Genomic DNA, 21348 nt, shown 5'->3' with positions numbered 1-21348 from the left:
AGAAAAGTGGCCAATTTATAGAAAGGGAAATGCGCGAAGAACTGAAATAAATACCAAGTGCATCATACAGAACAAAATCAAACAATAGAACATATAAAGCTTTAGAACACTTGTACCAAGAACACGGACGGTGCAATTGGATGCCTCTTGAATGGACTTTATTGTAGTTCCCTGCTTCCCAATCAGACTTCCAGCTTGAGTAGCAGCCACCAGCAGTCGTGTTGAAATCATCCCACCTGCACTTGGTGGGGCATGGCCAGATTCACCATCTAAACCATCAATAATGCGCTTGTGAACCTTCAAAAGGCCATCCATTGCAGGAGAAATTGGAGCATCTTGCTCCTCCTTTGATGAAATCATTACCTTCAAGATATATACATGCATCAGAACACGATTGGAAGTACCTTTTCAGGCAGCCTACAAATATAAGCATCAAATTCATAGGACGGTAACATTTGCTAAAAACATAAATGTGATTCCTCTTACATTCATACTGTTAGGCAAACCAGGCAAAAACAGATTTAGATTTTCCAGGATACAAAAAAAAACATATAGTGTGCCACCAGCGCATCAAGGAACTTGCGTATAAGAGACTGAATCGCTTTATTACACTGCTAGAATATGACCAAGATATATGAATAAAAACAAGGTTCGCAGTGCACGCATGCATGAAAACATGTATTTCTATGTATATGGATTGTTAATCCCATTGATTTTTGTGGATGTCAACAAACTCAGTTAACTGGCACCATCAAAAGCATAACTGTGATTTATAAATCGTAGATCCAACTTTAAGAAAAAAGTCTTTTCTTTTTTTTGCAATCGAGCACAACTAATGAGAGTAACGTGTTTATTTCTTAAAAGTAGAAAAGCACAATCATGATATTTCAAAAATTATTAGCCAGAAAACATGGGCACTAAATGTGAAGGAAATCACACACAGACACAAAAATGCACCACATGCACGCCTACACACACCGAGGCTACAATTTTTTGACATCAAACACCAGTTCAGACATCACCAAAATATGAGAAGCTAATTTTGTTGAAACCAAAAAGCATCATCATTATAAAAATAAGGAAGACCCCCCCCCCCTTTTTAAATATGAATGAGCCAAAGGGAACACACATCCATGCTACCACCACTAGGACTGGGAAACAAGCCAAGCTGCTCCTGGTTCAGCTTGCCATGAACTCGTTCGTGTTCGGTTCATGTAGCTGGTGAGCCAAGCCACGAGCAGCCCATTAACAGAAAAATGAGTTGAGCACGAACAAAGGGTGCTCAGCTCGTGTAAGCTCGTATGAAAAATAAGATATATATTATATAATCTAAGTGCAACATATATCACAAAAAGCGATTTTGTACAGCCGGTTAGTCTATGAGGCATGTGTCATACAGGTTTCTGGTTCAAATCCCATTGTCAGCAACATTAACTTTATGTAATTTTTTTTACACGAACCAGATCGTGACTTGGCTCGGTTGACTCAAGCTCGACTCAGAATTGAGCTCGGCTCGTCCACCTACGAGCTCGAGCTGAGTTAAATGGTAAACGAGCCAAGCTTGAACAAGTTGGGCTCAGCTCGTTCGGCTCGTTTACCAGCCCTAACCACCACCCAACTGTAATCTAGTGAACCAAAGGAAGAAAGCAAGCACAAAGTAGAATTTGGTGATCAAGAGCTATATTAAAATTGTAATACATAAACAAAGGGATCATACACTTAAAGTTACATTTCCCCCAAACCCACCAACAAACAACAATTACGCCTTCATCCCAAAACAATTGGGGTCGGCGATATGAACCAAAAAAGAAAATCATTCTGGGTCTTCCACATGAATCCTTCTCCTCCAATCATTTCTATCCAATGCCATGTCCTCGGTGAGGTTCAAAGCATTCATATCCTTTCCTATCACCTCCATCCATGTCTTCCTAGGCCTACCCTTACCTCTTTTAACTAATATATTTTCTCATTTCTCCATCCTTCTAACTGGAGCATCATTAGGCCTTCGCCGAATATGTCCAAACCACCGTAAACGATTCTCTCTCATCTTATTTTCAATGGGTGCAACGCCTACCTTCTTACGTATCTCCTCGTTCCGAATCTTATCTTTTATTGTATTTCCACACATCCATCTCAGCATACGCATCTGAGCTACACTCATTTTTTGAAGATGATGTCTCTTGGCAGCCCAACATTCCGTACCATATAGTAAAGCGGGCCTAATAGTCGTCCTATAAAACTTTTCCTTCAACCGCAATGGCATTCTACGATCGCACAACACTCCAGTTGCACTTTTCCATTTCATCCACCCAACTTTTATCCTATGATTTACATCTCCATCAATTTCTCCATACTTTTGAATGATATATCCCAAATATTTGAAACAATCATCCACCGGTATTTCTTGCTCACCAAGCTTCACTACACTCCCATCACTACTTCGTTGCTTACTAAACCGACATTCCATGTATTTTGTCTTACTCTTACTCAACTTAAAACCTCTTGCTTCCAATGTTTGTCTCCATAATTCTAACTTAGCTTTAACCCCAGCTCTAGACTCATCAATCAAAACAATATCATCAGCAAACAACATACACCACGGCACATAAGTAAAAGAAAAAACAAAGAAAGAGGAAGATAAGTAAGCGAGGAAAAGAAGCATAACCTGCGACCAAAAGCAAAAGACAAGAGATGAACAGAAAGCAAAGATGACTTTTTCATAATCAAGTTCTTGTACCTTTGCAACAAGAAGAATCAAGAAGCACCAAAGATATGGAAGGCCAGCTTTTAGCGGACAGATATATGAATTCTCAAATAACAATAATGGTACCAATCAAAGAATAAATATGTTAAGCACTAAAACAGCCTTGTCCTTGATCAACTCAAAGGGAAATAGGCAAGTTAAGCGGAGCAAATTAAACTTACGGCTCTTTCTGGTGCACCAGGAACACTATCAAGAATCTTAATGCGGGCCTTGCTCTCCTCACACATCCTTTTAATGAACTCTCCTTTTCTACCAATAATACCACCAACTTTCTGTGCAGGAACCAGCAAACGGAAGACACTTTCCCCTGGCCATCCAGGCCACCTCTTATCACCACCTCCTCCAAGACCTACCTCATCATCACGCCCCCTTTTTTGATGAGACTGTGCATTCCCAGGCACTCCAGTTACGTCTTGGTCAGCAAAAGTTTCAACAGATGCAGCCATAATATTATGACGTCTAAAAAGCAGTAAAAGAAAGTTTGGTAAGCCCATTTCAAAACCAGACGTCAAAGCAGCAGTAAAAGAAAGTTTGTTAAGCCTATTTCAAAACCAGCAGCATGCTATAAGCAGACACCCTCAGATAATAGGAAGGAAAAGACAAAAGAAAAGCAAATATCAAGAGCCAAATAGTGTATCAATCGCCATAAGAAGATGAGGATCATCCTCCACATTTCTAGCAATTAGTCCAGAGTAATACCACATGTAGCAGTGTTCTCTTAATAAAGAAAGCAACACAGAACATGATTTCCAACAATAATGAACAACAGTGGAAATGCAAATACATGGATAACTACATAAAGGAGGGTCAAGTAAAAACCATAAGAGATGTTCATGATTACAGCCAAAAGTTAAGCAAAGCTATGGAAACCTGGAGTTCCAATAAGAGTACAATGACCAACAAAAATAAGCTCCAAAGACAGTTTTCATAGACAACGAGGATTAAATAGCAATTAAGACAACAAAGCATGCACTAGAAATTATACACCTGAATTGCTAAACAATTATAGCAGGAGATTAAGAAACTAATATATGACAAACTGACACCACACTTTGTCCGTTCAAGTACGACCATGAAAAAATAAAACTAGGTTGAAAAAAGTTAGTGGGACAAGCACTAAGCCAAGTGAATTTTATGGGAATGCCAGGAGGCAATTTGGATCAAGAGACACCATCAAACTCCCAGCTCAGACCAATGCCAACTCAAATGAACTGCTGAACTTCAACCCCTCAAACCAACTGCCTTCTGCAGGAGGCGGTAATAACCAACTTCTACACTGATGCCACCTCCAATGATCTCTTCAATTCTCCGATGGGCCTCCCAACTGCCTTTTTACTTGTGACCTACCAACCATCATGTAAAAGATCCTGCTAAATCCCTGGGTGGTGCACCTGAACAGGAAAGAGGGTAAATGCTGAATCCATTACTCTTGGGGGCATTGGGCAACTATGGATTTCATAGATACATCTATTAAGATTAATGTATCATTTTCGTGTGTGTATATATATATATATATATATATATATATATATATATATATATATATATATATATATATATATATATATATATATATTGTTAATTGTACATATACATATTATGTATATAGTATAGTATATATGTATATGTTAATGTATATAAGTGTGCATATATATATTGTTAATTGTACATATACATATTATGTATATAGTATAGTATATATGTATATGTTAACATATATAAGTGTGTATATATATATATAATTAGAACTAAGTCAAACAAGTTGACTTAGTCCCAACAGCTAGAATTCCAGCCCAAAGCCTAGAGTTCTAGCCGTTGGGAGGTCTCTCCCTCTTTACTTGAGAGGACCTTGTCTCCTATCTTTCTCTATTCTCCCTCTCTTTATTCTCCATAAATAGGGGTGGGTGTGTGCTTTGTAACTAGTGAGAGTTATGGATAGTTTTAGGATTTTTGTGTGTTTTTTAGTGTATTGTTGTGAGGATTAAATGTATTTTTCTTTTATATTTTTAATGTTCTTTATTAATGAAATCTTTCATTCACATTCAATGTGTTTCATTTTAGTTCTTATGTCTTTGTTCAAATGTATTATGTTCTTAGAGTTCATTATGGTGTGCATTGGGATCCGTGTCATTTCATGACATGGTATCAAAGCAAGGCATCATGGTCTTGAAAAATATTTGTATTAATGAATGGTAAGAATTTAAGGATTTCGCATTCCGGTACGTATCTTTATTTGTTTCTATCTTTATATGTATGGTAGGATATGTCACATGGGTGCGGGTACGGATATGGGTGCGACATGGGTGCGGAGCAATTTCAAAAATTTTGGACACGGGGACACGGCTATATATATGTATATATATTTTTTAAAAAATATGTATATAACAATAATAAGACTCGGTCAAAGTTGTGCCCATTAGGGGATATATATATATATATATATATATATATATATATATATATATATATATATATATATATATATATATATATATTTAAAAAAATATATAAAAAGAACATTTTTTTTAGTTTTTATACGTCTTTTGCCCTAAAAATGGACAAAAATAGACTCGATCAAAGTTGACCGAGTCCAAAATGTGGACGGACTCAGCCCGGGTGCGTTGACCGAGTCTGACACTTGGTTGACCGTGTCCAAAGCCACACCCGTGTCCGCACCCGTGTCGGGTACGGGCGACGCGGGTGCGTCGACCTTTTAGCCGAGTCCGTGTGACTTAGATGGTAGGTCTTTTTAAAAGGGTTATATTAAAAATAAATGTTTTCTTTTGAAATTAGAATATGTATAGATTGTTGTCTTTTGATATATGAAATATATGTTTTGGATTATTAATATTAATGCTGAAAATTTACATTTTGCAAAAATATGTGGTTTCTTAAAAATCTTATGTGTTTCATGCTATGTCACAGGGACTCGGCCAACTAGGTGTTGCACCTGCATCAACGTGACGTATGTGCTCGTGCGGGTGCGGCACCCGGTGCGGTCAACCTGACCCTAGAATTCTAGCCGTTGGAAGGTCTCGCTATATATATATCTATATAATTGGGACTAAGTCAAACAAGTTAAGTTAGTCTCAATGGCTAGAATTCTATCCGTTGGAAGGTCTTGCCCTCTTTACTTGAGAAGACCTTCTCTCCTCTCTTTCTATATTCTCCCTCTCTTTATTCTCTATAAATAGGGGTGGGTGGGTGCTTTGTAACTAGTGAGAGTGATGGATAGTTTTAGGATTTTTGTGTGTTTGAGTGCATTGTAGCGAGGATTATGTAATTTTCTTTTGTATTTTAAATGTTCTTTATTAATGAAGTTATTAATTCACATTCAATGTATATCATTTTAGTTCTTATATTTTTGTCCAAATGTATCATGTTTTTGGAGTTCATTATAAAGTGCACAGACAAAGGCTACCAAAGATAAATTTCACAAATCGATACCATAACTAATTCGGATCCCTAATTTCCCAAATCAGAAACATCATCATAAGACACATCCAAAGCATCAACCACATACACCAAAAAACCAAAGAACCATAAATTCACATGCCAAAAAAAATCCATCCAAAACTCCATAAAGATAGAAAATCACAACCAATCACGACAAACCCTTGGATAAGCCAACACAAATTGACTTTGGGTTTCCAAGAGAACATACCAAATTTCACACAAAAAAACATGAAAGCCATAACATCCTTCGACTGATCTAATGTTACACAACACCATTGCATATAGGATAGGAAAACCCTAAAAAACAAATGGAGAAAACAAAAAACAAAATTTTAGCAAACCCCAACTTCATATAGCAAATGCATAATCACCCAACCTCATTAGAGGTCCACAAAACATCTAATTCCACAACATCCTTCGACTGATCTAATGTTACACAACACCATTGCATATAGGATACGAAAACCCTAAAAAACAAATGGAGAAAACAAAAAACAAAATTTTAGCAAACCCCAACTTCATATAGCAAATGCATAATCACCCAACCTCATTAGAGGTCCACAAAACATCTAATTCCATGCACCCCCACAAAAGAAAAGCTAGAAGAAAGACATTCCAACTCAGAAGAACCAATGAAAAGGGGGGAGAAGAAAAGAAAGGTAACCACTCAATTCTTTCTAATTATTCTTGATGATCATTTTCTACCTTGTTTGTACCATAGTCACCTATATCGTTCAAGGTATTATCTCGGCGAGGATATTTCTCGAAGAGATTTTCAAAAGTTGAAAAATCTCGAGAAAATCTCGGTAGTTCAAAAAAAATTAAAAAATATATAAATAACAACAAAAATGCTAAGAAAATAATAAGTTTTGCATTATTTTCTTCCAAAAACATAAAGAAACATGTTTTAAAAGGTTTTAAAATATAAAAGAAAAAAAAATAGGAAATGCAAACTAAAAAAGAGAGTTTTTCCCAAAAATATCTTGATATTTTGTCTTTTGATGATATTTTGAAAATATCGCAAGATATTCCCTTTAATATCAGCTACCTTAAAATATTGGTATTTCTCGCGATATTTTCAAAATATCGCCGATATTGGTGACAGTGGTTGTACTTATCTTTAGAGAGGTTGTAGTTCTCTTACATCCTAGTGAGGTCGTCCTCCTTCTTCTGGTCAATCTTCTTGGTCATTTTTTGCCAATTTGTAGCAATAAATGATGAGGTAGTGCTTTGCAACATTAAATCTCGAGAGGTGATAGACAGCTATCTTGCCATTTGTGAGGCTCGGCACCCTCAAACAAGAGGCAAACAAGGTCTCTAGTGAAGGCTATCATGGTTGGCCCACCCGGTGACTCGGTTAAAAACAGTTTGGGGTCTAACACATAAATTGGTTTGACTCGGCAAGTCAACTTGAATGACTTGGAATATTTAAAAAATATAATTTTTAAAAATAGAAATACATTTAAACTATTAAAAATAAATAAAAATAAAAAATTAACATGATGAGCGTTTGCTGCACATTTTGCTATTACAAGTCCAATTGAATCCAATCCATTAATACCCCTAGTTCAGAGTTAATATGGTATGGAGACCCATATCCAAATTTCATGTTTTTTTTGTGTATTTCACGGTTTCCTACTACGCTTTGAGTCAACTTCAATTCGCTCTACTCACCTTGGACTTATGCATGGACCATAGCCCACAGCTGCTCTTTTCTTTGGATCCATTTTTTTTGTGCACCGGGACCCACCAAGTCTTGTCTTGGCACAAATTCTATGAGGATCCCAAATATCAAAAACTTGCAGATTTATTTTCTTTTTCTTAAACAAAACAAACAAAAGAAAAAAACGCACATATAATACTTGTAATTTGAACACCATCACCAAAAGCTTCTAGAAGTGCTTGGGAAGCATGAAACAATGCTTTTTGTTTCATGCTTCTAGAAATTTGTAGGGAGCTTGATTGTGAAGAATGGAAAGTTTTGTTTTTTAGTATAATTTTGAACTTTCTTAATATCGAAAAATACACTTTTCATGGTAGAAAATTTATATTTTTCTTTCAAGATTTTTACTTTTATTATAAAACATACATGTATGACGTGTACTTTTGGTATAAAGGATTAAAAGATGCATTTAAGGAAAAGTACAGGTTTAGGTTAACTTTTTATGTCACCTCCCACTCAATTTGATTGTCAGTTCTTACTTGCTTTCCCTTGTGCTTCCTAAACGTTTCATGCTTCATGGATTCACTCTCGCTTATCACTTTATGCATCGCTTCTCAACCCACTTCTAACACAAGTACTTATGGTTTTAGTCTTAACATGTAAGAATGGAGTCCCCCCCCCCCCCGCCGAAAAAGTAAAACTCTCCTTTTAATGTTTTCCTTGCATATGCTAGATTGACACCTTTTCTTTCTTCATTGGACAGATCTTTTCTAAATACAAATGGGAGAAAAGCTACAACTCTGAAAGAAGTTGCACTATCTGGCAATTCAAATGCTTAAAGGCACTTTAAATATAAAAACTCACTGAACAAGTGAACATTGCCCTTGTTAAGATTAGTATATCGCATTATTCCATTAGGTTGTAGCCAGAAAGCTTCCAATTATACCATAGTAACCGTAGATCACACACACGGCACACTCAAGTGTAAATACATGCATGCACGACACCATCTTCTAATAAATAACAAGAAATTTCACAGTCATCTTCTAACAACTATCATCTACAAAAATGTGCCGCAAAGACTAATGGTCCCCAGCTAGTTTTTTGTAGGCTGCAGTATTAATTAACTGTATTGTAACAAGCATACACAAAACCAACTATGAGCATTGCTGTGAAAGCCAATCTTCTCATTCGATATACATTTTCTTCCCAACTGAAGAACTCCCCAACAAGATACCGGTGACCAACACACGCATTTTCACAAAACAACGTCGAACCCATTAACCAAAAGCAACTGACAGCTCCGCAGAAGTCAATCACCACGAAGAACAACAAACAACATATCAATGACTATTAACGACTATATTCGGGCACAAGAACACTTCTGAAATAAAGAAAACACCATAAAACCTCTCAAAAAGAAACTCCACAAACACGATGAAAACCAAAAGAACCACAAACCACTCACACATCACTCAGCCATACCACAACCCAAAAAACAAAAACAAAAAGAGGAAAAATATACACAAACGTCAGCTATCCAATCATTGGCACCCAAAGAAAACAGGCAAAATGAATTCATTCCCCAATTAGGAGAAACACAAAAATACGCTAAAAATTTTCCATCCGGAAACTCATTATGATGCTTCCGACCATAACAACCAAAACCCTAAAACTATGCACAAAGAATCAAATTCGAAGCAAATGCAAGCGGAAATCAAAATGGATAACCATACTGGAAATCTCGAACTACCAAACAGCAAAAATGAAAGAAATAGGGATAAATGAAACGAGGAAACAGCGACTCACGGTATTCTACAGCAAGATGAGGAGATTCTGCGATGTTGGTGTTGTTAATGGCGGTCGAAGCGAGGGCGCGAGCGATAGGGGAAGGACGAAAACGAATTCTAGGGGTGTAGAGAGAGAGAGACTTAGGGGTTTGTGGGTCGTGTGCTCGGCGCGGGTTTGGTATTGCCCTCACCTCACCCTCACCTATCAAAAGCACTTACTCACAGAGATACGTAGGCACGAAGATACGTGACACGAGTTCGACTTGCAATTTGGAAAAAAATCGAAGAATAGGATACGAATGCACACCAATTTTTTTTAATAAATAAATTTAGATGTTTTAATAGTAAAAATTGCGTTTTATTCAAAAATAAAATAAAATAAAATAATGTATGTACATATCAGTATTGGTATGACCGTACCTGGCGTGTATGCTTGTGTCACCAGGGACACTGGCTCAAAATGGTGTGTGCAATATGACGCGCAGTGGGGTAAGGAAATTTGGTTGTGGTTTGGGTGAGCATTGAGACCTGATCGTGTCTGGATTTGATCTAGGCTCATGTGGGTTAGAGAATGATGGAACAGGCTGACCCAAGGATTGGAGAAATTGTGGACTAAAGGTGAGTCCATGTGAGCTTGATTGAACATATGTGGTTACCTGACAATCATTGGACACTTTACTGCGCCGCGCACCTGATTTGCCTTTAGCTCTATTGTAACGCCTTAAGATTTTTAACTAGAAAAACCAAGTAAAAAAACAAATCCATCATCAACGAAAACCTTTTTAATTTATCGTTAAAACTTTAGGCAGGTTGTGGATCACTTAATAACAATAAGGTTGAATTTAATGTGGACAACATTAAACATCTAAAATACTTCAATCTCAATGTAAATCCATAATAGACAATAATGTTTTCTCAAAATAAATAATAAAGTTTATCTAAAATTTAATTCTTGAGAAATAGAAATAACTTGCTATGTGACGTTGTCGCAACATCTCGCATCCGCTTCAGTAAACTACTCACTACCTAAAATTTTGTAAGGGATTAGATATCCGCAAGCTGTCGGTAGAAATACAATGGCTAAACATACATGCATGAAAGCAACAAAAAATGAAACATTTTTTTCATACATACACAAAAAATAAATGTTTATCAGTGGATAAACATATTTACAATTAATTATCGCACAATAATTTAAAATCATACATATCAATCCCACTTATGCATGGCCAATTAATTTATACATGACTTACTAGTGCAAGCTAAACGTTCATATTAGGCATGAGTAGCTTATAATTCATTTTATTTATATTATCTTTCTTATATGGCATGTGAGGCTTCACTACAATATATTTTTATTTTTATTTCATAGACAATATCTGGATTAAAGGCACAACCCATATGTATATTCAATCAAATTGTATTTTATTATCCAACCTGATATATTAAAATTTTATTCATCTTAATCATTTTCACTACCCCCCTTAGCATAAATGGTAGTTATCTCTTATCTCTATGGTTGGGAAAACAATTCTTCGTGTTTAATAATGCCCCACCGAAACTAGTGTACCCCTTACTCTTTTATTGTGGTTTAATAAGAGAAATTTATAAAAGAGATTATGAGGGAAAAGTAAGAGAGGTTACACAACCCTCTTCTTAAATCAAAAGGGACCCTTCCCATTCTCCCTCTTAAATGCATTAAAAACCTTTAATTACAACTTAAACTTTAATTTTATTTTATAAATATCTTTTTACTCAAATTTTAAAATCTCATTATATACGTATATTCACATGGTTATATATATATATATATTCTTTATGTGAAATTGAATTATAGATATAGATGGATCTAAATAATTATTGGGATCCAATTAGCTACAATCGGATCCACAAATGAATTGAATAAAATATGTACTGAATCCATATATTAAGTATCCAGATCCAGACAAAAAACCACTGAGTTTTTAGTTGAAGATCCAAATAGAATTTCATTTTTAACTCTATCCTAAACACTAAATCAAACACGAATACAAATCAATTCTTCAATGAATGTAACAGGTTAATTTACAATAAGTTGCGTAAAAAAATCACAGACGTTATATCAGCAACTCACAGGTTGTATACTCTAAGAGTCAGGTGCAGCGGTACACTCAAAGTGTGCAATGTAATTTCACGTGATCGGTCCTTTGTCCATGTAAGTTTGTATGAAGTGTAGTCAGATAGTAGGGTTTTGAACAAAATCTAGTTGTGCGTAGGGATGGCAGTGGGGCGGGGCGGGGGACAAGGTCTCCACCCCCACCCCGACTTAAGATTTTATCCTCCATCCCCGGCGGGGATGGATTTTATCCTCCACCCCCACCTTCATCCCCGTTTCATGTCCTCCATCCCCGGTTCAAACGGGGATGAGGCGGGGCGGGGAAATTGCAGGGAAAAGTGGTCGGGGCGGGAAAAAGTGCACGTCCATCCCCGCCTCCACCCCCGGACGGGGATGGACTTTAACCTTTGTCCCCGCCTCCATCCCGGTTTCATACCCTTCATCCCCGGTCCAAAAGGGGCGGGGCGGGGCCCCACTTTCCCCAGGTCCACTGCCATCCCTAGTTGTGTGGTAACATTGTTTGCCCACAAGGGGGTTGCAAGGTTGGTTAGGGCAAGCTTCGGCATCAAATATAATTAAACACAAGTGGGTTTAAATTATTTTGTTATGGCAATTTCAATCTAGCCTAGCCAATTTCGGATTATGTTGGTTTTGTGTGGTTCTAATTGCATCTATGAGCCTAGTTGATCTATTAGAAATGTTTATAGCAATTTGAGATTTTTCTCAAGAAGTTGAATTTGTTTAATATATTTGTTATTTTTTCAATTTTGTTTTTTACTGAAAGCACAAACAACATAATATTGATATTAATTTAACTATAACAAAATTAATTCATTATAACCCACAAAAGCTCCACTAATCTGGTAGGGGCGACTTGTGCATGTCACCAAAGTTGATGGGATATCACAAGTTTGAAACCCACGAGTGGCATCCCTTGCCGCAAGGTGGAGGCTGGGTTTACTCTCCCATGAACAAGGGGTGGTACCTCAAGGGTTTTACCAACCGGGGGTCAGCCAACGTCCGGTTGGTGATTGAGGGTTTTTCCCTTGGACTATCCTAAAAAAAAAAAAATCATTGCAACTACAGGTCAGCCTTCAAATGCTCCACTTTTTTTACTAAGTTCACCTGACATGAGATGACAACGGATCGAAACCCACCAGGGGCATCATTTGTTGCAAGGTGACATTAGGTGTATGGCAGGGGAACCTCTAAGGCGTTTACAACCTGGAGGCCTGACAATGTGCGGTTGGCGATAGAGGGGGGTTCTATTGGCTTAGTCATCCCAAAACAAAAACAAAACTATAGCTCATATGGTAGTATATTCCACCCTGGCATAATGAGCACCAAAACAGTAATTTATTGACTAGTATTATTTCATTAATTTTAGATAATTAAATAACGTACTTATCGTTCCTATAAGAAGAAAGGTGTCAAATACAATGTAATGTGAAAAGGAAATAAAAATATATTGTTATTTGTTGATCAAATAGAAGTTAGACAATCTAATAATATATATGGCTAAAAAAGGCAAAACATGATTTCTTTAAGAAAGTAAGTTGCCTTCTTGGAGCCCCAAGGGGGGTTGGCGTAGTGGGTTTGGGCCTTCGCTGCTAGACGGACAGTCAAGGTTCGATTCTCATAGGCATCACCCCTTCGTCGCAAGCCAATGCATAGCATAGGCCTCGGGGGCAGGGGTCCTAGCCTCATAGTTTTATGCAGCCGACACAATGATCGTAGGTATGGCAGGTTGAGCCAGCGCGACCAGGTCTTCGTGCCAGGCATGGTTTCTTCGAGTTGCAAAGTAAAAAAAGAAATTAATAATCATTAATAAATTATACTAATTCATGAATTACAAAAAAACAAATCAAAACTCTGATCTTACAATCTTCATAAATCATGCATTTATGTAATTGATAAAAAACCCAAAATTCTAACCAAAATCAAATTAAAAAATATTCATGTATTCTTACCTAATGGTTATTAGAAAAAACTTAAAACTACAACTAAGCATTTATGTCCTTATAAAAAAACCAAATCAAAATCCTAATTCCTACAAACATCATAGATTATTCATTTATGTTAATTGATAAAAAAAACCCTACTATTTTAACCAACATCAAATAACACAATATTTGTGGATTCATGCACAGTGGTAATTTAAAAAAAAATAAAAAAACTATAAAACCATAATTAAGCATTTATGTTATTTTAGAAAGTTGAAATCAAAATCCTAGATCCTCCAAGCATCATAATTATGTATTTATGTTAACTAATAAAAAATATTTTAATATTTTAATATTTTAATTGAACTAAATTCATGTAATATTCATGGATTCATGCCTAATGATAATTTAAAAAAATACATAAAAATCTAAACTCATAAACTAAACATTTATGTCATTCTAAAAAAATCAAATCAAAATGTCAATAACTACAAACATCATAAGTTATGAATTTATGATAATTGATATGAAAACCCTAGAATTCTAACCAAAGTCAAATCATGCAATATTCATGGTTCATGCCTAATGGTAATTAAAAAAAAAAACACACAAGAAAACCCAAAACATAACAAAATTTTATGTCAATCTAACAAAAACAAATCAAAATCTCAATTCCAACAAACATCAAAAAACATGATTTATGTTAACTAATAAAAAAACCTAATATTCTAACTAAAATAAAAATCACACAATATTCATCGATTCAAACACAAATGAAAACCCTAAAACCATAAACTATATGTATATGTTAATATAAAAATACCAAATCAAAACCCTAAATCCTAACAAACATCATTCATAAATATGCTAATTAAAAAAAGGAAAACTCCAAAATAAATGTTTATGCCATTTGACAAAGCAAAATAAAAAATTTAAATTCTAGCAAAAATCATTTATTAATGAAATCATGCTTGATGATAATTGAAAGAAAAACAACACAAAATACCCTAAACCCTTAATTATGTACATATTCAAGTCATTTGGAAAAACCCTAATCCATTCCCAAAGTCTAAAAAAATCATAGGTTAAAGCTTTTTGAAAAAACCCTTAATATTCTAACCAAAATCAAACATTCATTGTTCATCCCTAATGCTAATTAAAAAACAAAACACAAGTCCAAAAAAAAAAAAGTAAAGCAAAAACCTAAACCCTAACAATACATTATGCTAATTAAAAAAATAAAACTGAAATCAAAATTCTATCAAGCCTTTCAAAAAAAACTTGAAAATGAGGAGGAAACTCAGCATCTCAGCCACCGTGTCTAGGGCAATGCACTGAGAGAGAGAGAGAAAGAGAGAGAGAGAGAGAGAGAGAGAGAGAGAGAGAGAGATTGTTGCACCAGTGTTGGTGTCGTTGGATGGGGTATTGGCCGTCAGAGTGGAAGACCAAGCAACAGGGGATGGGGAACATATTGACGTCAGGGAAAATTGGGAGAGAGAGAGGATGTGGGAATGGGAGGGGTGTCAATCCGATATAGTTGTGCCCACCCTGACCCGACCTTACAAAGAGTCAGGTCAGGGTGAGCACTAGGTAGCCACACAGGTCAGGGTGGGCACTGCGCACCCTGATCCGACCCCCTATTAGAGAAATTTTTGGGTACGTGCCCACCCTTGGTCCCAACTCATGAACATCATCAAGCTGAAAGGATGTTGCAAGTTCGAAACCCATGAGTGTGCAAGTGGGAAAATGTGAAAAAATGAGATAGAGGAGGGTGGTGGGTGGTGGTGAGATGTGTTAAGAAGTGTAAAAATAATTTCTCTTGGTAGAAAACATTCCTCCACCACCCCCGTGGAGGAATGTTTCCTATAAAAAAATACTCTTTAGAAAAACTCTCAACGAAAAAAGTTTCTCTCGTTTGTAAGGGTCAGAAGATTCATACAGAATTTCCATCTTGCATCACTTTTTTACATCTTTCTCTCTTCCAAAGAGAAAAACTCTCATGGGAAAAGAAAGTTTTGCCTATAAAAGTTTTTGATATGAGAAGTTGTCCAAAAGAAGTTTTTTCGCTTGTTTGTGTAGCATGAGAGAAAATGTGAAAAAATGAGAGAGAGGAGGAGGAGGAGGGTGGTGGTGATGGTAGTGAGTGGTGGTGGTGGTGGTGAGATGGGTAGTGGGGAGTGTAAAAATAAATTTTCTCTAAGTTCCTTTTTTTTTTCATGCAAGGGAGTGAGAGAGAGCATACCCCCTCATGGGTTCTCATGTTCTCTTCTATTTTTAATCTTCTGTCAACTATTATTTTATTTTCTGCTATAGTAAACAATGTTGTAATAATTGTTGTGAACCGGCGATTCACATCGAATCGGACAATTCAACCCTGATTCACCGCGATTTGGGCAGAATCAGCACAAATCGGGGTTGAATTGGCCCTTCTTAATATCTCAATGTTTATTTTTAATGATTTTTTGAATTTAAAAATAAAATTAATGGGTTCAACTAGATTTGGTTTGAGTCTGAATCGGCCTGTTCTATAAAATTTGAAAATTGAATCATGCCTGAAACTGATTCTGGCAACATTGATATTAAAACCCAACCGAAACAACATAGGAATTATTATTGTACTCTCTCTCTCTCTCAAATTTCATGTTTCAAAACTATTAGTTTCCCATTTTTATTACTCCCAATCTCCTTTGAGATACAATATGGTGTAAAAAATTATAATTTAGTTTTAATCGAGAGTGTCCCATCCAAAAGCTTAACACCAAAGAAACTTCCACTGAAAATGCATCATGAAGTGGAAACAGTGGTCCCTTGCTTCTTAAAGAAGTGAGCATAAGGGTGGAGTACTCATGGAGTTTTACATAGCGGGCACTGAAACAGGGCTGAAGTGCTGAACCAACTCTCAGAGATAATGAAAGTGAGTAGAATTTTCATCTGTAACTGACCCAACTATATGAACAAACAAAATTTATGTGTGAGATTTTCGAAGCAAATGTTAATCAACTAGCATTACATTCATGACGTAGCAGAAGCTTAACAATGGATTTTGGAATTGATTATTAACAGGAACGATCCCCATTTGAAACAAACCATTTAAGCAACGAAAAGAAATTGAGCCTATATCCTATCATGAAACATCTCAGTCTGTTGCTGGAACCCTTCTACTCCCCTAATTAACAACAGAAGACAGAGTCCAGAACCCCAAAATCCATCCCATCCTTGCCCCAAGAACAACAGAAGATAGACCTACATGTCCACAAAATCAATTAACAGCACTACAAATGTCTACAGCAACTATGACACTACAACTTGTCTACAGAAATTCAGTTGAAGAAATCACAACTAAGGCACACATAAGAAGCCTGTACAGCCAGCAGGATCACCAAGCTTTCCCCTTTTCATTCCTCGCCACCTTCTGCTTCCTTGCCCTCTGCAGCAACTCCCTTTTGCTGGGTCGAAACAGTCACCTTGTTGTCAAAATCTTCGGACTTTCCCAACAATATCTCGATCTATACAATTCATTTAAACTCAGATCCATCAACATAACTAGCTTTTAGGAATTGAAAAACAACCTAATGATTTATGCACTATAAACTGCATCTACATATGCAGCACGTGGACAAGCACATGGATGCGGCTCACCTTGGCTTTTTGAACATGACGGCCTTTGTTTTCATCCTTTGTATCGATGGTGGATGTCTGGATCTCTGCACAAGAGAAGCATCTAAGGTTAATGATATCCTGGAACAGAGTGTTTCTCATTGAAGCTTAGTGCTACAATATTATCAAACAGAATATATAACATTCCAAGAGCTTACTTTTTTCCACAGCCAGTCCATTGTTCTTCAAGATCTCAGAAATAGTCACCACAGTAGCTATGGCTGGATTGTATGAACACCAAACATGTCAGCCACATGAAGGCACAATGTGCATTTGTAGGGTAGGAAAAAGGGACATATATGAACTAGTAGTCATGTATTGATACAGAAATATGAGCAGATGCTCGAAGCCAAGATACCAAAATCATGTAGAACAGAAGCTATTCAAAGACTTGGCTCTTGTTAGAGTTGAAATTTTTAATTGCAACAAATCAGGTGAAAGAGCCAAGTAGTCAAACTTCATTGGTAAATCACAGAAACTTTCAAATTCCATTGTCTTTATCGACCCCATTGATCTTTCTTGAATGGTTAGCCATTCTTCGTCAATCCAGAAAATGAATGATAACTAGTATAATTATTTAGACTTGGTTCTTGTTAGAGTGAATTTTTTAATTGCAACAAATAAGGGGACAGAGCCAAGTAGAGAAACTTCATTGGTAAAAAAATTGAACTCTCCAGAAATCCTAATATAACAGAGAAGCACATTGCCATTAAAAATCCAAGCTCACAATGGACGCTTTTACAGGAAATTGAAACATGGCATATACATGCATTAAACTATCTAATAAGCATATTCCCAAGAAATCCAAACACAACATAGAGAAACCATGGAAGATCAGGTCATATTGTATATAACTGATCATCAGTTAAATTCAATCCCAACTACACATCTCAATTGGGAACTGCGTGCCACACTTGGGAATTGTGAGGTTGAGGTGCGCAAACATCTCCATCAAGTGAGACATGCAGTGTGGATGGAATATAACCGGAGAATTGGTTAAACATACAAAAATCACCCGATCTGCGCTCCACAGAAACACATTACAAGTACAAACCCAAACTTAGTAACAACGTTTTCAGAAAACTGAAAAAATGGCTGAGAAACAAATCACAAGTGAAAATCCAAACTTAGAAGATGTCAAGATGCATTCACCAAGAAGCCTAAAGACCACACGGAAACACATTACTCATAAAAAAATCTCAATTCCGAATCCAACACTCCAAAACTCAAGAGTACCCAGAATCAAGAAGCACATCACGCACGAAAATCAAATCCAAGAGAAGCAATTTACCCATTCCCAAAGCAGAGAGCTCCACCTCATTATATTGCTGCATGTACCTCTGCTCATAAAAAACAACAGAAGAAATAAAGAAACAGAAACCCAAAAAAGAAAAAAAAAACAAGTGCCGTAATAGACACCAAACTCGACGATTCGGAAACCGAATTCTCCGAACAACAAGTAAGCGATTGTCTCCATCGATCGAAAGAAAACCGAAAAACCCAACAAACAAAGAGTGGGTGAGACCTTGGCGAGGTTGACGTAGAAGAAGAGGGGCTTCTTGGTGTTGGAAACCTGAATCCTGTTCTTCTTGTGGGTCTCTTCCGACAGACTCAACTCCTCCATCGCCTCCCGCACCACCTGCGCCATCGTCTCTCTCTCTCTTGTGTGTTGCCTCAGAGCGGGAAGAAGGAGAAGAAAAAGAAGTCCCAGGAAACCAAACAGAAAACGGGAACCAAGAAACCTGAACCGTTGGTGACTCGTGGCCCACATTTACGAGAATGGGTCCCCTGCAGATCTCGCCAATGGAAACCCGCCACGTTGTAGCTTCGTGGCCGTTCGTTTGGTTCCATCGCCTCCGGAGAGCGCGCCACGATGAACGCGTCGGGCGCGACTCTTGGCTGCTACTTCTCGGACGGATTTAGGCTTTGACTTTTTTTAAATTGCGAAAGATACCCTCGGAGTCGGAGTGTGACAAATACCGCGAGAAATTATCTGAAAGTTTTAAACTGTAATTTATCGTGATATTTTCAAAATATCGCGATTTTTATAAAAAAACAAAAGTATTGCATTTTAAATGCAAAGTTTATGTTTTATCAGTTAATTATCGTAAAAAAATCATGTGTTTTTATTTTTAAATATTTTATTTTTTATTTCTTCATAAAAATTTAATTTTTAATCTTTAATTTGTTATGGTTGCAGATATTTTTCTGAAAATGTGAGTTTTTTATACAATTTTCTCTGTCTCAAGAGTTTTTGGCTGCTTATATTTTGTGGTTTTAAACTTTTGTCACTATGCTGGACCAATCACAAAGGTCCTTCTTTAGAAAATATCGCAATATTTTAAAAACAGTTTTTCTCAATAAAATCTTGCGAAATATTGGTGTGTAAAAAAATATTGTACAAATAAAATTGTGTAAATAATAAAAAAAAGAGGCAAAAAGGTGTTTTTTTATCGTGGTAATATAGGATAAATTTTTTTTTTTAAAAATAATCAGATTTTGAAAAGCTTTTGTTTATTGGATACAATATTGCCCTTTGAACATATTGCAATAAAAAACATGGTATTTTGAAAATATCGACCATATTTGTAACCACGGTCTGGACTCATAAGAGGTCAGGTTTGGAGCAGGGCAAGGTCTGACCACTAAATGGGCCAGAAGATCGGTACTCCAGCTTGGTCCATTATTGCTTTGGTATTACCCAAATTATGTCTAGCCACTTCTGACTATGGTTAGGGATGGCAGTGGACCGGGCGAGGGTGGGGAATGAGGCCACCACCCCCGCCACGTCTCAAAATCCTGCCCTCAATCCTTGCGTCCATCGGGTTTTGATTTTAACCTCCATCCTCGCCTTTATCCTCTTTTCATGTCCTCCATCTCTGGTCCAAATGGGGTGAGGCGGAGCGGAACCCCGTTTTTCCTCTGCCCACTGCCATCCCTAAAGAAGGATTGGGGCTGGGGCCGGGATGAGGCATGGCAGGGATCAGGATGGTGTGGGGTAGGAGAAAGCGTAAGTCCATCCCCGCCTCCATCGCTGCACGGGTTTTGATTTTAACCTCCATCCCTGCCTCCATTCCAGTTTCATGTCCTCCATCCTCGGTCCAAACAGGTAGAGGTGGGGTGCAGCCCCATTTCCCTCCGGTCCACTGCCATCCCTAACTATGGTCCACAATGGCAGGGCTACTCGGTTCATGGGGAAGTTTAAGACCAGATCAACTGCACCAAGATGAAGAGCTACCTTGACTTGGCCTGTATGAGACGACTAGACCTGGTCCACGATGGGAGGTCGGCCTTGGCCCATGGACCATGTTAAATGTTAAATGAGTAAAGTTTGAGCTGGCTCATTAACAAACAAAAAAAGAAAAAAGAAAAACAGTTTTTAAAATTAAAAATTATAGAAACCGGATTCTGAGTCTGCTATGCCAAGTTCAAATTAGCTCAATTACAACATAAGCACACCAACTTATTTCACATCGTGTTATTAAAATTTCTCATTCTTTTATTTGATGCACACAAATGAAAAACTTTGCATTCTCATCCAATAAATCTTGGACCTTCGTTTTCACCTAATTTCTTGAAATCTCATCAACCAAGAGATCGATGAAGCTTGAACAACCTAAGTTGAATAACATATACAGGTATATCATGAGTTATCACCTCAATCCAACATGCCTGCAGAAAACAAAAAGTAAGCATTGCAACCACATGACCAAGTTGGCCTAGGCCTTTAGTTCAACTTGGTGGACCAAATCGCGTCCCTCAGAGAAAATCTCTTTTAATATTTATATTTCTCATTTTAGGGCAGCCCCAAGAGGTTTGGCGCAGTGCGATGGAGCCTAGGCTGCTAGGCGGGTGGTTTAGGTTCAAATCCCATGCGCGTCACTGCCTGCATAAGCTGAAGCGTGGTGACTCCTCAGGGGCGAGGGGTGTAAGCCCTGAGAGTGCCAGGAAAGAAACCGTAAGTAAAGGCAAAGATTAGG

General features: G+C 37.1%; 2 protein-coding genes across 2 annotated transcripts in view; both read right to left on the bottom strand.

Moving 5' to 3' along the window:
• The window catches only part of LOC149830526 (flowering locus K homology domain-like), a 35810-nt gene extending 25983 nt beyond the window's left edge, over nucleotides 1-9827 (bottom strand). The window contains exons 1-3 of the mRNA XM_090016586.1: nucleotides 9693-9827; nucleotides 2926-3223; nucleotides 117-363 (exon numbers count right to left, since the gene is read on the bottom strand). Of these exons, the coding sequence (XP_089872712.1) occupies nucleotides 117-363; nucleotides 2926-3210 (532 nt within the window). The 5' untranslated portion in view covers nucleotides 3211-3223; nucleotides 9693-9827. The remainder of the gene's footprint in view (nucleotides 1-116; nucleotides 364-2925; nucleotides 3224-9692) is intronic.
• Nucleotides 9828-16752: 6925 nt separating this feature from the next.
• LOC149830525 (uncharacterized protein At2g34160-like) lies at nucleotides 16753-19006 on the bottom strand. The gene is made up of 5 exons (XM_090015841.1): nucleotides 18894-19006; nucleotides 18660-18708; nucleotides 17527-17589; nucleotides 17351-17415; nucleotides 16753-17217 (listed from the first exon to the last, which is right to left on the bottom strand). The coding sequence occupies exons 1-5, from the start codon at nucleotides 18990-18992 to the stop codon at nucleotides 17107-17109; spliced, it is 387 nt and encodes a 128-aa protein (XP_089871967.1). The 5' UTR covers nucleotides 18993-19006; the 3' UTR covers nucleotides 16753-17106.
• Nucleotides 19007-21348: the final 2342 nt, after the last annotated feature.

This window comes from Nuphar pumila, chromosome 8 (assembly GCF_984573655.1).
Source record: "Nuphar pumila chromosome 8, dmNupPumi1.hap1.1, whole genome shotgun sequence".
In the NCBI taxonomy this organism is placed as follows: Eukaryota; Viridiplantae; Streptophyta; class Magnoliopsida; order Nymphaeales; family Nymphaeaceae; genus Nuphar; species Nuphar pumila.
This window is presented reverse-complemented; position numbering and strand designations above follow the sequence as displayed.

Excerpts from the sequence above, each read along its gene's own strand:
- LOC149830525 (XM_090015841.1), bottom strand. The coding sequence starts at position 18,992 with ATGGAGGAGTTGAGTCTGTCGGAAGAGACCCACAAGAAGAACAGGATT. Across the intron at positions 17,416-17,526 it reads TGGACTGGCTGTGGAAAAAA|AGATCCAGACATCCACCATC; the intron begins GTAAGCTCTTGG and ends TCTCTTGTGCAG. Across the intron at positions 17,218-17,350 it reads GTCATGTTCAAAAAGCCAAG|ATCGAGATATTGTTGGGAAA; the intron begins GTGAGCCGCATC and ends TGAATTGTATAG.